The sequence below is a fragment of the Perna viridis genome, chromosome 10, assembly GCF_037379345.1.
Source record: "Perna viridis isolate PV_CMFRI_1.1 ecotype Kerala chromosome 10, ASM3737934v1, whole genome shotgun sequence".
Lineage (NCBI taxonomy): Eukaryota > Metazoa > Mollusca > Bivalvia > Mytilida > Mytilidae > Perna > Perna viridis.
Genome location: NC_142454.1, coordinates 5,154,838 through 5,173,087, shown reverse-complemented (window position 1 = coordinate 5,173,087; position 18,250 = coordinate 5,154,838). Strand labels below are relative to the sequence as shown.

The following is an 18,250-nucleotide window of genomic DNA, read 5'->3' as shown; positions in this document are numbered from 1 at the left end:
CGCTGACTAGCCTACTTGTAGGTGAAAAAGGAAGCCGAGTGCGTAAGTCTTTCTTGTCAGTACAAAGCCTCTACCAGTCTAAGACCTCTACAGTGCCTCCTCGTGACAGCACACGGTAACTAGGGTCTAGTATCCGAGGCTAAACTGTAGAGGATCTCGGAGTATCAAGGACCCTAGAGATGCAGTGTGTAGGCCCATCGGCGTGTGGATACGCCCTTGCACTCATCAACCTTTATCCAGCTATGGGTTAAATAGCATCACACTACTGCTTTGTAGGAGGCTTTGGACCGTCAAAGGCTATGGGAGAAAACCCAGACAGAAAATCCGTAAAGATGGTACTCGTTAGCATGGTGATGCATCCATCTAAGGGAAGGATCACCCTACAGAAAATCTACTGGTCCTCCAAGTTATGGGGGTTAAGCTTAGGGCTAACAACCCTAACTTGTAAAAAAGATATGTTACGGAAACAGCAACGAAGAAAAAATCTACAACTGTGGAGGAGAGCCCCCACCGCACCAACAGTGGAGCTTTAATGACTGTAGGTAGAAAAAGCCGACAGGAGACTACCAACATGACTAGGGAGGCCCTCAACATGGTAAAAACCATCGGGTGTTGGAACGTGAGAACGATGTATGCAACAAGCAAGCTCGCACAGATAACAGCTGAGAAGCAACGGTACAAACTACAAATTTTAGGTGTCAGTGAAAGTAGATGGACAGGATCTGGAAAGATAAAAACAACAACAGGCGAAACAGTACTATACTCAGGAAGAGAAGATGGGAAACATCAGGAGGGAGTAGCCATCATTCTAAAGAAAGGAGTAGACAGAACCCTGATGGAATGGAAACCAGTCAGCAACAGATTGATCATGGCTAGACTGAAGGGCAAACAAGTTAATATGACGCTACTTCAGAGCTATGCTCCAATAAATGTTGCCAGCGATGAAGACAAAGATGCATTCTATGAGCAACTTCAACAAGAGTTAGATCAAACCCCACATCATAACATCAAAATAATCATGGGCGACTTGAATGCAAAAGTAGGCAATCACAACTTGAACTTTGAAAGAACTATGGGTACACATGGATGTGGTAGTATGAATGAAAATGGTGAAAGATTAACTGACTTCTGCAACATCAACAACTATGTCATTGGAGGCACACTATTCCCTCATAAGGATATCCACAAGTTAACGTGGTATTCACCAAACTTAAGAGACAGCAATCAAATTGACTACATCATGATAAATGGAATGTGGAGACGATCTTTGCTAGATGTAAGAGTCAAAAGAGGAGCTGACGTAGAAAGTGACCATCAACTTGTTACAGCAAATATCAGACTCAAGCTCAGAGCAGCTGGAAAGAAAGTTACAACCACTCGTTATGATACAGAAAACCTTAACATCTTGAAGGTAAAAAATGACTTTTCAATAACACTCAAGAATCGCCATGAAGCGTTAAATATCTTGGAAGATATTGTGGATGATATTGATGAAAAATGGAACAAAATAACCGACATATATACAAAAACAAGCAAAGAGTGTTTAGGTTTGCGACAAAAGCAAAAACATAAGGACTGGATAACACCTGAAACTTGGAAAACAATAAATAATAGAAGAAAGATTAATGCCAAAAGAGATAAGACCAAATCACCTCGGCTAAAAGAAAGACTCAAACAAGAATACAGCTCAATACAAAAAGAAGTTAAGAAACTAGTTCGAACAGACAAACGGAATTTTATGGAAGAGCTAGCAAATAATGCGGAAGAAGCAGCACAGAAAGGAGAACAGAGTAAATTATACAAAATTACAAGAACTATATGTGGGAAGAATAGATCATCTTCAAATTTACCTGTCAAAGACAAACAGGGTAACATATTAACCTCAGAAAGGGCTCAAGAAAAAAGGTGGACAGAACATTTTGAAGAGTTACTTAACAGGCCACCACCTTCTCAAGAACCGGAAATTAAAGATGCAGAAGTAGAGCTTGACATAGATATAGAACCACCAGAAATATCTGAAATCATAACAGCAATCAAAAGTCTGAAAAGTGGCAAAGCACCAGGGAGTGATAATCTCAATGCAGAACTCTTTAAAAACGATCCATACCTATCCGCAAAAATTCTCCATCCCATCTTCCAAGATATCTGGAATAAGACAAAAGTACCAGATGAGTGGAACAAAGGAAACATCATAAAATTACCAAAGAAAGGGTCATTAAATGATTGTAATAACTGGCGAGGTATTACTTTGATTTCTATCCCAAGTAAGATACTAGCCAAAGTTGTCATCAAAAGAATTGGAAGATCTGTAGATGAACTATTGAGAAAAGAACAAGCTGGATTTAGACCAGGTAGAGTCTGCATCAACCAAATTTTCACGCTACGCAATATTGTTGAGCAGAGCACTGAATGGCAGAGACAATTCTATATTAACTTTATAGATTTTGAAAAAGCTTTTGATAGCATACATTATAATAAAAATAATTAGATCATACGGAATACCACAACAACTTATAGACGTCATCAAAAGTTTCTACACGAACTTCAGATGCAGAGTCGGAAACAACAGCGACATGTATTTCAATGTAAAAAACTGGAGTCCATCAAGGCTGTGTTATGTCATCGACACTTTTCATCATAGCCATTGATTGGGTGATGCGACAAACAACGAAAGATACACCAAGAGGCATCAGATGGAATACCTTCTCCATCTTGGAAGATCTAGACTTTGCCGATGACATAGCTTTGCTTTCTCACACCCACCAACACATACAAGAAAAGACCATGAAACTTCAGAATTTTGCAGGACAAATTGGGCTAAACATCAACAAAAAGAAAACCGAGGTTATGATGTTGAATGTAAACACACCAACACCTATCAAGCTGCACGAACAATGTCTACCTTTTACCAACAAATTTACATACCTCGGTAGTATAGTTACAACTGAGGGAGGTGCGGAGAGCGACATCCACCTTAGGCTCTCAAAAGCAAGAGGAGCATTTAATAGCTTGCAACCTGTCGGGAGATCAGGACAGTACACTATCCGCACCAAACGAAAAATTGTATAACAGTTGCGTCTTGCCTATCCTGCTTTGTGGGTCAGAGTGCTGGATGATAACAGAGTTAGACCAACACAAACTCTCAACCTTTCACACCAGGAGTCTGAGGAGGATCCTAAGAATATTTTGGCCTAAGATCAGTAATCAGGACCTCCTTAATAGATGCCAACAAGAAGACATGACCACCATCATTATGAAACGAAATGGAAGTGGTTAGGACATGTCCTGCGAAAAGACCCAACACAAAAACAGCCCTATTCTGCACACCTGAGGGAAAACGCAGGAGAGGACGCCCAAAGATCACCTGGAGACGCACCATTGAAGCAGAAGTCAAAGAACATAAGAAGACTTGGGGCACATTACAGAAACTTGCCAATGATAGACAAGAGTGGAGGAACTTCGTTGCTGCCCTACATGCCAGTGGCGTAAAGGGCAGTAAGTAAGTAAGCAAGTCCCATTTCATGAGTAAAGTTCAATACAAATATTTGGATTAACCTACAGTTGAATAGACATGAAGCAGAAATGGAGAAGTGAATGTCACTGTATTCCATATCAAGAAATTGTTTTAATTAATGGTGTTACATGACGTTATTTCAGGTCGTTTTCAAAATCATACACTTGTTACAGTGACTTTCCTACAACCATGACACTCTTTTGTTACCAATCTGCTGAACAAAACAAAGGATTGACAAAGCTATTGGGGCATTTAAACCGACCAGTTGCTATTGTTAGAGTTAATGGATATGTAGCCACTCAACCATGAAAATTTACCTGGACAGGTGTAAGTCAGCCATTTTCTACAATGTGTTTTGGAGGAACTTTGTGGCTTTTTTTTATTTTTGATTATTTGTTGTTTAGTTATTGCATTTAGCAGTTGACAGGAATATGTTGAATACATCCTTTGCATTTGCTAACATAAGGAAAATAATAATGCGGAAAACTAAAGGTGAATATTTTATATACTTTTTCCAAAAAAAATTTTATAAATTCACAGGCCACGAAGTTGATAGCAAATATGAAATAGCAAGTTAAAGAACATCAATATACTTAAGTTACATTGTTTAGTTGCTATTTATTTCAATTGTCCCATCTCAAATCTTAATCCATTGAATACTGCCTTTATTCATTTAAAATATATGCATTGAAATATATTCCTTCAAAAATATCGACTAAAACTATAGCTCAATTTTTTATAAATTTCTTGCACATTTTTTTGTATTTTTTACGATATAAATGTACATGTATATATAGTTCTGATGACATTTAATGCACTTAATCCATAAATATAAATCCATTGAAAATCTTATTTTCACATGAAACACTCAAATCAGTGCTGCAAATCATAGCACTTAATCCAGAACAACAATTATAATGAAGGATAAATAAAAAAAATATTCTCCATGTAATTCCAGTTATATCATTGCACTTAATCCTAAGCTGTAATTCCAATGAAAATAGCACTTAATCCAAAGTTTTAATTTAAATATACCCAATGCACTACATCCCATAAAACGTCTGTAGTGATGACTTCAATCTTATAGCAACATAACCTGTTCCAGAAGCCTACTTGTTAGAGTTCTAGCGCGATACAAAAAGTCTGCGTGGATGAGGCTGTAAGTTTGAAAAAAAATTACATAGTTATCGACCATTTTTAAAGAGAAGGGAAAAGAGGGATAGGGTTGTAATTTTGAAAAAAGATGTACCCATTCATTGAAAAACTTCCTTTTAAATAAAACAAGCAGTAAAATTTGTTCATTTTACCTATAGTTGTTTACATGTTATTCAGGAAAATAACGCATGACACGAAATTTCAGTTTGCGATACAGTTTTTTCGAACGCCACTTGTTAAGCATTATTTAGTCAGGAATCAGGTGACTTGCGTTCCCATGGAAGGGCGTCTTTAGAGTCAAAGGGCAACAAGCAAAACTATACCGATTGCGTCGGAAAAAATATATTTTCCCCATTATTTACAAGGTAGATTTTCAAATAAAAATATTAATTTCGCTTGCTTCTAAAATTTGAAAAAAATAATCTCTTCCGACATCCCCTACCCAATTTGTCCCTAAGACTAAAGGGTTATAATGTCATAATGTCAGTAGCTCATTGTACTCGATGATAAAGGAAATGCCTACTCCATATCAATGTTAATCAGAATAAAAGTGGTCCTCGTAGTTAAAAAAAGTAGGTAAAGATGTTCCCAGTAGAACAGCAGTAAACATAAAACATGGTTTATTTGGTACAAGTCAATGCATCTGAATTATGATTGTCCAGATCAGAAAAGTGCCTAAATTAAGGAAGTAGTTTTGGTTTGTGCATTGAAGAAAATAGTGAAGTAGTCGAAAAGATACTTTCCGTTTGATGAAGGCAATTAAAGAGCATGTAATGTAAAGAAGTTTTGCGTAGCAGGCGGGGCATCGAAGCAGTGTGAAGAAGTATGGATTAGTATAGATACAACATGCATTAAAGGTACTGTTATTGTTTTAGTTCTGGATGAATGACAACGAAATCCTCATATCATAGGGCAGGCTGCAGCTGCCCCGAAAACATCATTATACACAGGTACAGCTAAAGAGTTGCCCCTATCAACTCTAGAAACATACAAAAACTAAAATTGAAAATGAAACTAGATATACTGAGGCCAGAAATTCCTGACTTGGGACAGGCGAAACAATACAGCGGGGTTAAAGTACTTTGGCGTGATCACAACCCTCCCTAATCTGGCCCCTGTGAAAAAAGAATTACACAGTTAAACACAACTTAAAATCAGTTCAAAAATGTATGAGCACAATGGAAATAAAGAACTGAATAAAACAATTACATAAATGAACTAACAAAGGACTACTAGCAGTTAACTGACATGCCAGTTGTTCCAGATCAGTTTTAACTTACAGAAAGGTATTTCCCCATCGTATGTTATTGTCATTTTGTTCTTTTATTTCATTATTTCATTTTAAAATAGTCAAAGTGTTTTTATTGGCTGATTTAAATATCAGTTGGTAGATAACTTTTGGTTCTAATCGGGTTTTAAAAGAACCCTTCTTAGTGAAGGTTCACTGCATTAAAGTGACAAGCACGTTATTTAATTGTTTTCTTTTCATAATATATATATGTTTTACAAAGTACAAGATAGACATGGGCGATTTTTGTACTCACATTTTAAGAAGAACGCGATTTCACAGAGATGTAAGGGAGAAAAAGGTCAGACTATTCCACTTACAGAATTAGCTGCAATTGTGAAAATATGCAAATTCAAGCTAATTTAGCAAAGTTTGCTCTTTCATAGGACCTTAGATCACCAAGTTTTGTTTGTGACCAGTACTGTACATTTTCTGTGTTCATATTCTGATTCTCTGCTTTTATGATATTTGATGGTTTGTTCTTCGCGTGATGTATTTCCAGTATTTTCTGCACTGTTTTGTTTAAGGATATCAAATCAGTTTTGTCAAGAAATACAATAGTCAGAACTTGACTTAAAGAACGTCGGGGACTGGGATACAACCAATATTGGGATAATGACATGTCGAAATGCCAAAATGCTCCACAGGCTGTTCTCTTCACCCTCTTCATATCCCACCTTGCAAAGTTGATGTAAGTATATCGCTCCGCCTCCGATCATTCAATTATCCACACTCCCGTGTAAAGTTTAATATGTGATGTTTTATTTTTCGTAAGACGTGGAATTATTATGACATTAAAGCTTTTGTAGTATTTGTTGAACTGCAATATTTCTATGATTATGTGCTTACTTTAAATTATTTTAATTTTTATTCAGTGAACAGGGCTATTTTTTTTTTCGATTGACTTAACACGGGAGAAACCTAATCGAAAAGATTTTTTTGCTCATTTTCCCTCTTATTAAAGACATCAGTAGTCTAAAATGACGGATTTTTGGACGTGCAATGTACACGTTTTGATTTGTATAGTTTAGTGTTAATGTCTACGATTACAAAATGGGTCCTGTAGGTTTGAAAGTGTTTAGTACAAATATTTTAACGCATGTCAAGAATTTTCAAATTATACATATTCTACGGTTACTGACATAAGCAGTACAGTATCATTTGTAAATTAATCTAATCTAGATAGTCAGTAATTAGCAGTGAATTCATATGAAGTGTTATATGTGCACAGTGGAGAATTTCGAGGTAATAAAAGTACATACCTGAAGCGATAGTACAATGGAAGATAATACAATTCACAAATAAACATCCAGTATAGGTATGCATTGCATTAAAACAACTAGTTATTCTTAAAACAATATCGGTTTATTAAGCTTAACAGTTTGGATTACAAATATATTTTTGATATATTTGAGGTCTTCGTAGACTTGGTGCTTAAGCACTATGTTTTCCTTGGTATACCTTTTTGTGTCTTACACGCCCATTAACAATTATATGTATTTAATTATTTCAAACATATTTTGTCAAAGCCACGTGATTAAGCTCGTGTTATAAGTAAAATCGAGTCGGGGTACTTTTTTTACAATTGTAACAATTGTAACAATTAATTGTTTAGACATAAAGCGCTAGTGCGCTTCATTGAAAATGTGTTTCTGCGAACACATTTACACATCTGTGAACCCCTTAAGTCTTATTATTATCTTTCATATGTTTCTCTCGTATTCATAGAAAATATGCAATACACAGTGATAAAAAGAAAATCAACGTACTTCTGGGAGTGACTTACATAAAAACTCAACAATATGTTTCATCGACTCATGTAACATCACAAATACAGTCAATTAGATAAGCTTATTTTAATGATATGCGCAGTAAATGTAACTAATATTTTATAAAAGGTAAGGTAATAAATATGACAGTCGACAATTATTTGATGTTTCGTTAATATTCAGAAAAAAAAACTACTGGCATGAAAACTAAATATATGCAAAACCATAAGATTTTGCGTTATTTTGCATTTACATTGAAAATATGTTAGCTCCAATTAAATGAATGAATGAAAGAATACATTTTAATTTAATGTCAAAGTAAAGAGAGTATATTTAGAATTGGTACACATGTAAAGGTATTGCTTTGAAGATGTCCAGATATAGTTTTACTGTGGCAAATACCACCAAGCAAGGTTAACAAATATTTACCGTGAAACAGTACAGTTTGTTCAAGTGTTGCAAACCATACTAATATAAAGCTACACGTATAACCCTACAAAAACCTACTAGATAAATTGCAAGCGATATCAGTTTACAAACACGGAGGAATATATCACATGTTTTGAACAGCAGGCTTAAAATATATATAAATACGACCTGCAATGGTAAACAAATACAGATAATCTCTAATAATCTCTTTTATTCATTTTAAAAGGGAAATTTTGATTTCTTAAACATCGCGGATATTTAAATCAACAGAACAATGAAAACAATAAATCTTAAAATGAAGGAACATTACGTAAACGTAATTAAATATCTCCAGGAGAAACAACGGGTAACTATTATCAATGTAGGGGACACAGATAGGTGTATGATACAAATTGTCATAAGACTATTTACACTGAAGGAAAAGATAATCAGAAATCAGAAATATCAAATTAGAGCTTTCAAATCAGTGGAATTTAAATCAACAGAAACTCCCATTTATATACACGTAGGTCTTTAATCAAAAGAAAACTTAAGAAAACCACCAGTCATTTGACATTAGACGTATCAAAACAGTGACAAACCAGTTTCACAAAGCTCATCTAAATATATATCTTGACACAGGTAGATGATTGATATGAGTGTCGGGTAAGCTTTGTGTTTGGAGTATGGATATAGCTGTTTAATAATGTGTTGTACCAACAGACAAAGACCAAAATAAAATTGTTTTTGTGTGCAAAACGTATTACATCCAATGTTTATTATATGAGGTAGACGTAGAAATTAATAGCAGAAATAAGACCTATACTGCTACCACACTCTCCAAAGAAGAAATTGTGGAAAACCATAAATCTGTGCTATCCTCTTTTAATCTCTCTACCAATGACGATGATTGTGATTTACCGTCTATGTACTGGATTCCTAAACTCCACAAGAATCTATTCAAATAACGCTACATAGTTGGATCTATATTAGTCAATGAAATGGCATTAAGATTCGGTAAAGAACACAAGGACACTAGAACATGTAATTTAACGACGTAGTAAAGCTAATGCCAATAATTTTTTGTTTGGGTTAGTTGGTACATAGAAACGAAATATCAGTACTGTATTGATACACACACAACGACTAGGGTATAATATATAATTTGTTAAACCTATTTCAACATCTCTACAAAAAGATGTTTATCAAATGCTGGAATTTTTAATCGAGAACATATTTGTCCAGTGTGGTGGACGTGTTTTTCAACAAACGGTCAGCATTCGATCCGAAAGAAAGGATATCGTTTGACTAAATCTTTTAATCTCAGTTTTTGCTATATAGATGGCGTATTATCTTTAAACAATCCTAATTTTGGGGATATGATACATCGCATCTACCCAAAAGAACTGGAGTTAAATGATACTACAGACACAGTAAGATCAGCCTCATATCTTGACCTACACTTAGAAATTGATGGTAAAGGAAAACTATTGACAAACGTGATGACATTTCATTCAGAATTGTCAACTTTCCTTTCATATGTGGCAACATCCAATCACCACCTGTGTATGGATTGTTCATATTACAACTCATACGTTATGCCAGAGCTTGCCGAAAGTACGCAGACTTTTTGTATTGCACTAAGACTAACAAATAGGTTTCTGGAACAGGGTTATGTCGCTACAAGATTTCAAGTCATCACTACAAAAGTTTTATGGTCGTCATTATGAACTCGTGGATCGTTATGGTGTTTCCATCTACTCCATGAAAACTGATTTATTCAACTGGTCATAGTTTTCCTTTCCTCGTTTGTCTACTGCGGACTTGACTTTTTATGAGCAACTTGGCGGGTGCTTCTAGAAAAGCAGAGGACGCTTACCCCACTGGTGCGCCTGGTCCATGTTCCCAGTTTTTAGAGGAGTCCGAGTTGCTCATTTGCTTTTGTTACTTTGCATGTATCATTTAGTTACTTTATGACCTTTGTTGTGTATGTCTGTTTTCCATGTCTGGTCTTTGTCTTTGGATTGCATTCTTTCGATTACCGCTATAACCTTGACATTTGCCATATATATGATTGATATTTTGTGTATTAAATAATAAATATGCTTCAACTGAATGATTGTTTGTCCTATTTAAAATATGGTGTTTGCGACGTTTTTCGTTTTAAATATGGATGAATTTTAACTTCCTTGATAGATATGCACGTTCGTTATCTCAACTATTATTGATTTTAAACTTTAGCATTGTTTCGTACTTTTGCTGATAGCATATTCTTAATATTGGTGGTGATTAACACTATTTATAAAGATTTTGTGTTTTAAAATGAAGGTATGTATAATTGCTTTTTCCACAATTGAGTTACTTTAAAATAGCAATTGCTTTAATGGACATTCAAAGCAAACAAAAATATGTTCATATAGTTCATGTAATAATAGCCCGTGCCTTTACTTTGAATATAATCATTTGTTTTTTTAGTTTCAGTATTTACTTCATTTCCTTTATTTAGTGGATGTTTTCGCGTAAATGAAAATGTTCGCATACAAGACATGTATAATGACATTATCTTAACATTCATAAAATGTCCTTTATTAAGGTTATCCTGCTTGTGTAAATATTGAAGAAATAGTGACATGTTGTATAATTACGATTCTAATATGACGTGGTTCAAAGTTCTTTAGACCACAGCCATGGTAAAAAAAGTGCTAAACACGTGACCAACATTTCGTGCGACACATAGCCTGCGTCTATTTGAAGAAGCTAGTCCTATTAGAATCGATATAAGTCAGGGAAACTCCCTATCGTTCTGGTTAAAACAATGCGACATAAATGGCCAGTCCGTGGTAAAACAATGATATAAAGGAGTTTCCATATTTTATTTCTTAATTAAATGTGTATGTATCAATCTTTATTTGTCATGATCATCTTAACATTGGTGTATTCCTTCAAATCTCTAAAAAAACAAATCATCTTCGATCAGTAAATGATCATATTACTAACATAACTATAAAAGTTTTAAGCAAGAGATCTAACGGTCACCTCAGTATCCTGGATATGAACATGTGTATATATTTTGTACCCATTTTATGTTCGAGCAGACAGTACATGCCATGTTGTCCGTTTGAATATGTTTGATATTATATTTCAAAATGAACCATTTGTTAACAAATCTTTCACCCATAACCCACTTTGTAGTATCCTTTAAGGACGCATACACTTAATGCAAAATAATTTACTTAAAATTATTCATTCCAGAATAAAATATACGGAAAATGTAATCAGAATTTGACACACTTAGGTTTTGGATTTGTGATACTTTACTTTCTTTTGTAACGTTTTCTCACTAATCTATGATAAATTTTCGTTAGGGTCAAATATCTTTTCTCTTTTATCATTTTCTGGCTAAGTTTAATTCAACATTTATCAATACTCATGACTTTATCAGATTTAAAAAGGAATCTCAACAGCAACAAAAGGTGTATTAATAACGCTTTTCATTCATTTTCAATACTTTTCCGATCCTAAATTTCCTTATTGAATTTAGATTTTAATTTCATTTTTGTTTGAGTTACTGACGTCTCATGTGTTTCACTTTTGGTTGAGTAACTGACGTCTAATGTATTTCATTTTCGTTTGAGTAACTGACGTCTCATGTATTTCATTTTTTTTCTATATGGTATATTCGCCAACTGATCTTTTATTTTTGTAGCCGAATTGTACAATTCAAGTTTAATACAAAGTTGTTGAGGATGATCTAATTCGAACACGCTAAAACAAATGTTAGAACTTTACGATCGTACAATAAATCTTTTTATTGTCTAAAGTTGGTTATTCTACAATTAAATGATTTTACATATGTCGTGTTACCCTACCGGTGCACCTAGTCCATGCTCCCAGTTTGTGGTGGAGTCCGAGTTGCTCATTTGCCTTTGTTACTTTGTAAGTATGATTTTAGTTACTTTATGTTCTTTGTTGTGTATATCTGTTTTCCATGTCTGGTCTTTGTCTCTGGATTACATTCTTTTGATTACCGCTATAACCTTGGTTCCCTTGATTACTCTTTAAAATGTGGTGTATTTTTAGTATTTTTATCATTTAAAATACATAAATAAATAAATAAATAAATAAATAAATAAATAAATAAATAATGAATAAACAAATAAACAAATAAATCAACGAATAAATCAATAAAAATTATAAAAAATTATAAAATAAATTATTTTAAATGAGGATAGCCGGTAGGAATTCGTTTTACGTACTACTTGTGTTTGCATGTGGTTAAATGAATTAACTCCATTTCTTATGGAGTGAATTTACATTCAAGTCAAATAAACGCTTAACCCGTTCGTGTAAATTTCTCATTTAAAGTAAAATTCTTAATTACAAAAAATATAAACTTTAAATGTTTGTAATGCTGTTTTTAGTCCAGTATAATCGTTGGGGTGTTACTGGTGCTTAAACATAAGTTGGAAAATATCAAATATATGGATCATATAATCTTTCGATATTAATACCGCAAACATCATAATTGATGTTTTGGCTTTTTATAGGATAGTTACGTTGTGCATGGCAAAATAAACAATTAAGTTATCGTTCGTCACTTTAAAGTGCCTTTATCTAAAGTTTTGATAAGATTTGTGGGTTATAACTTGTAGGTGTTTAGGCGTCTAGACTAAATAGCAGAGTTTATGAATTTTATTTACGTAACATCATTCTTTAGGAAATATATACCACTGCCTAATACTATTGAAGTAATCAATATTTTTTAAACATACGAGAATAAATGAATTTCACTTATTGTCCAGATATTTGTCATTCTTCCATTTTTGTAACATTATTAAAGAGTAATTAAACGAACCAAGGTTATAGCGGTAATCAAAAGAATGTAATCCAAGGACGAAGACCAGACATGGAAGATTAATCAAGGAAACCAAGGTTATAGCGGTAATTAAAAAATGTAATCCATGGACAAAGACCAGACATGGAAAACAGACAAACATAAAAAAGAAAAATAAGTAACAAAATCAATAAATACAAAGTAACAAAAGTAAATGAGCGACTAGGACTCCACTAAAACCTGGGACATAAACCATGTGCACAGGTAGGGTAAACGTCCCATGCTTTTCTAGAAACACCCACCGAGTTGCTCATAAAAAGTCAAGAAAGAGGAAAGGAAAAATATGACACGTTGAACAAATCAGTTGTCATGGTGCAGATGGATACACCATAAAGATCCACGAATTCATGATGAGGATCATAAAACTTCTGTAGTGATGACTTCAATCTCGTAGCAACATAACCCTGTTATAACCAAATAACCAATCAGCACAAAAAGTCATGGCCTCCAATACAGACTATTTGGTGCCGGTGTGGCATGCGTCGCTACGAGCAACAAAAAGCATGTAAAGGGACTAAAGTCAATACACATCAAATGTAAAACAGAACATACATTTTTATCCCCTACATCAACTGTTACTATATGAGGTCAAAGTTCTGGCTTCATTTGAAAGATAGTTACATACCTGTAATGCCGTATATCTGAAAGACTTTTAATAGACTAGCATTAGATCGGGGTACTTCAACAGTATAAACATTTCTGAAATTATAGCTATTTTTGTTAAAGTTACAGAATCATACAAGAACAATGGACAAGTTAATTAATTAATTTGAAAGTCGCCATGGCAAATGTGAGCATACTACGGCTATAAAGAGATGGTAGTTTTGATTGTCCCAAAAGTGATTGTTACATAATGTTTTTGTTTTAAATATGACAATATAGAAATGATAATTGTACAAAGTCAGAATCTGAAACGCATCAAATCAAATTCCATAATATTAAGGCTAAATTCGTTTTTTTTTCTTTTTTTTTCTTTTTTTTTTCTTTTTTTTTTTTGTCAATCTGACTTATAAAACCTATGAATTATTGTCTATCTGCGATTAAAATGGTGCTTCAAAATTCCCGCAGATCGTGCCAAGAGTGTTGTCCTATAGCTAATGGAATATTTGTTGATTGTTACATTATCCAAGTCTGTCGTAAGTGATGTAGTCGATGGTTTTGTCATACAACTTTAACCAATGAGTACCTCTTTTAGGCCTTATCGTATGGATCATTTCGTCAACTGAAATTGACTAAATATATATCAAAGTATTCAGGGATTGGTATAAACGGCAAAAAAATGTCATTCATACCTTTTAAGTGCAAAACTTTAAGCAAGCCGTCCTACTATTTCGACGCATGATGTCTTTTTTAGCCTTAGGTATCCTCTTTCCTTCTCATTTGCGAAGTCGTCCTCTTTTCGTGTCAATCTCGAGAGACGATTTTCTTATATCTTTATATTTCACCCAGCACTTATTGCAGCAAAATTTTCTACTAAATAAGGCTATTTCAGAACCTCCAGATTTAGGACTTCAAGGCTATACCACCAGACAGTTTTTTGCAAAAACTCTCCATTCAAATTTGATCAATATTGAAGGTTTAAACATCATAGAAAACGAATATTCACTTAATGTCCTTTCTGTGGGTCACAATTACCGTGAACCATGTTCCATAAGCTGGAATTGTAACTAAAAAATTCTTATGAATGCCGAGGAGGATTATACAAGAAAATGGATCAAAACGGGAACAAGTTGACATTGATTCATCGTCAGAGGGGGGTAAATGCTGTCAGATCTTCAATGTTTGAAAGTAATGAAAGATTTAAACACATCAATGAGTGCCAATACTACGTCAGTTTTCAAAGAACCCGATCCAGTTAAAACATTTCCTACTATACATGACAAATATATTATCGTACCAGCAGTTTAAACCCAAAACAACATTGTTCTTGTCTGCCAAATGTATTACATTTAATGTTTATTATCAGAGATAGACGTAGAAAATAATAACCATAATAAAACCTATACTACTACCAAACTCTTCAAAAGAAGAGATAGTGGAAAACCATTAACTTGTGTTATTCTCTTTTAGTATCTGTAACAAACGCGACGATTCTGATCTACCCTCTGTATACTTGATTCCTTAACTCAACAAGAAATCATACAAACAACGCACATAGCTACGTCTACAAAATATACTAACAAACCTCTTTCCAAAAGTTAATTTCTTTACTCACAGCTGTCAAATAGGGTTTCTGATTGTACCACGGAACGTTTTACTTCTGTAGTCGTATTAATTCAATGTGGATCTTCTGGAAACCCTCAATTCAAGATTATTTTCAGATTTGTCTTTATACTTTTATTTCTCAAACGCACTTAATATCCCGACTCAAAAACATCATACATTGGTTCCCTTGATTACTCTAAGAAACTTCATTTTATTGTTATAAATAAAAAGTTTTTTTTCACCAATCTTCTCCACAGAGGTGACTTAGTGAATACATTTAACACATAGTTCGTAGATGTACCTTTTACATGTACACTAAATAAAATATATATGTATGTATGTTAGACCATTTATACTCTTTTTCTTATCATTATAATCATTTTTGCTTTTTTTTCAGTGCCGGACAGCGCGAAGGACACTTCAAACGCTGAAATTAATGCTTGTGATATTTGCATTTATTATCATTTCGATTGTTGGCTTCGGAAATAGACTACATATTTTAACACTTTTTAGGAAAATGGAAGTTCGAAATAACATTTTACTTATAGACACACCAGGTTGTAAAATCCCTCGGACGGAACCATGGGACCAATCAGTTAAACGGTATTTGCACAGCGGTAGTGAGTTACAATGCCGAGTAAAAGAGGACGTTGTTATTTCCCGAGGAAATAAAATAATCATCAATAAAGCTGCAGTTCGAAGATTAATGCCTTATTTTTCAAACTGTAATTACAAAGTAATATGGAGACCTCCAAATCAAAATACCCATAACAATTTTTTTGTTTTAAAAAACGAAAGTAAAGAATTTACGGACAGCGAAGAAATCACAGACGAATTTATAAGAGTACAATGTTATGATAAGAAAAAAAGAACTGTTTACATTAATGCATTCTCGTTTGTACATTTTAAGCCGGAAGTAGAGAAACGATGCAAAGACAATTTCAAAAACTTAAATGACAATCTCACCCACCTGAGCGTTTTAATGGTAGGGGTTGATTCGGTATCACGTAGTAATATGATTCGATACATGCCGAAAACAAGAGAATATTTACTCAAAAACATGTCTGCTTTGGAATTCCTTGCATATAATAAAGTTGCTGATAATACTTTTTTGAATATAGTTCCAATGACAACGGGTAAATATGTCCATGAACTCCCATGGAATGCTAGCATGGTCAATACCACTTTTGACAGATTTGACTTTTTATGGAATGAGTACGCAAGGAAGGGATATCGCACTCTTTACAGTGAAGACTCACCTTATGGTCAAATTTTTGATTATCAAAAGGCAGGATTCAGCAAGCCGTCCGCGGATTATTTTGACCGTCCATTATTTCTTGTTCTTGAAGAATTACAACATGGTTGGAATACTAATCATCATTGTCTACATGCTCGTCCTGAAACTAGCATTGTACTTTCGTATTCACAACATTTTGTTACTAAGTTTAAATCACTACCATACTTCAACTTTGCCTTCATAACAAGACTCACTCATGACGAAATTTCTAATACACGAAAAGCTGATAAACTATATTTCGAGTTTCTGAGTAGAATAAACAAAGATAATATATTGAACAACACAATATTTATGTTTTATAGCGACCATGGCATAAGATTTGGTGATTTTAGACAGACATTTGTAGGCAAAATAGAAGAAAGACTACCATTTTTATTTTTTGTATTTCCTAAATGGTTCAAAACCAGTTATAGTCATATTTACAAGAATTTACTTATTAATACAAAACGGCTTGTTACACCATTCGATATTTACGAAACGTTAAAAAATATTTTACATTTTCCGAATTATGAAATCAATAGCAATAGAAGTTACAGTATTTTTAATGAAATACCTCTAGATAGGACTTGTAAAGATGCAGACATACTACCACACTGGTGTACGTGCTCACAACAAACCATTCTATCGACGGATGACCCTACTGTAATTAATGTAACAAACTTGTTTGTGAGTAAACTGAACGAGAAATTGTTCTCATATAGTCAGTGTGAAATGTTGACGTTGAAGAGAATAATTTCAGCTACAAAAATGAAGCCGTCAGATGTATTACTTAAGTATATCAAAACTGAACATAGTAAAATTGATTCAAAAATACAATTTGGCGAAAAAGTCAAAACATTTATAGATTACCAAATAATGATAGAAACTTCACCAGGAGGAGCAAGGTTTGAAGGAACCATACGTAAAGACGAGCATAAAAATCATCCTAGCATTCTTGGAGATTTAAGTCGAATCAATATGTACGGAAAAACCTCCCATTGTGTTAAAGGTATTGAACTAAAAAAGATATGTTATTGTAAAAAGCAATTAACAGGATAAATCAAGACAAGAAGCACTCCTTTGTAAATATATTGTTATTGGAGCGGCATCGAAATTGTAAAGTTTAAAGGGACATTTATTTTCTAAGGTATTTTTTTTTTTGTGGGACGGGGGGTGTTCATTTTGCTGTGTTCGTTCATTTGTTCTCAATTATACACTCAGTGCATCTACGACAGATACAATACGTAGAAACTTGATAATAAAAAATATTTAATGTCACATTTTATTCAAATAAGAGTATTCGTCATGTAGTTGGTACTGTCCCATGTTTCATGTTTTTTAATGTATGAATTAAATTTGTTTATATTGGATTGATGATACTTTCGTAAAGGGAATGATATTGTCCAAGTGTGATTTTTTATGTGACTCTTTTGTGACTCGGGGAGTGCATTGTTGTTGCTAGTCTAATATCGGATTGCACTAACTCGCAATATGACAGGTGCCGCTGACAGAGCAGGACATGCATGCGCTTCCAGAGCACCTGTTTTCACTGAATATTTTTTGGGGATGTCATATTGCTAGTGCTTTAGTTTTTTTCGTTACGTCTTGTTGTCATTATCTTCAGATTTTATATGTAATTTATACCATTTGCTTACCTGCAATGTACATGTATATGTCGATTGTTTTTGTTTTCTGTTTTCACATTCTTGTCTTTTGTTTGGCCGATGTTTGTACCTTAGTC

General features: G+C 33.8%; 2 protein-coding genes across 2 annotated transcripts; both read left to right on the top strand.

The window, feature by feature from the left end:
- Nucleotides 1-571: 571 nt before the first annotated feature.
- On the top strand, nucleotides 572-3,069 carry LOC148604252 (uncharacterized). Its single transcript, XM_088550141.1, has 3 exons — nucleotides 572-1,411; nucleotides 1,562-2,351; nucleotides 2,642-3,069. The coding sequence occupies exons 1-3, from the start codon at nucleotides 572-574 to the stop codon at nucleotides 3,067-3,069; spliced, it is 2,058 nt and encodes a 685-aa protein (XP_088406267.1).
- A 7,224-nt stretch (nucleotides 3,070-10,293) lies between these two features.
- On the top strand, nucleotides 10,294-17,879 carry LOC148604251 (uncharacterized). The gene is made up of 2 exons (XM_088549326.1): nucleotides 10,294-10,462; nucleotides 15,631-17,879. Exons 1-2 carry the CDS (start codon nucleotides 10,457-10,459, stop codon nucleotides 17,566-17,568), a joined length of 1,944 nt encoding a protein of 647 aa, XP_088405452.1. The 5' UTR covers nucleotides 10,294-10,456; the 3' UTR covers nucleotides 17,569-17,879.
- Nucleotides 17,880-18,250: the final 371 nt, after the last annotated feature.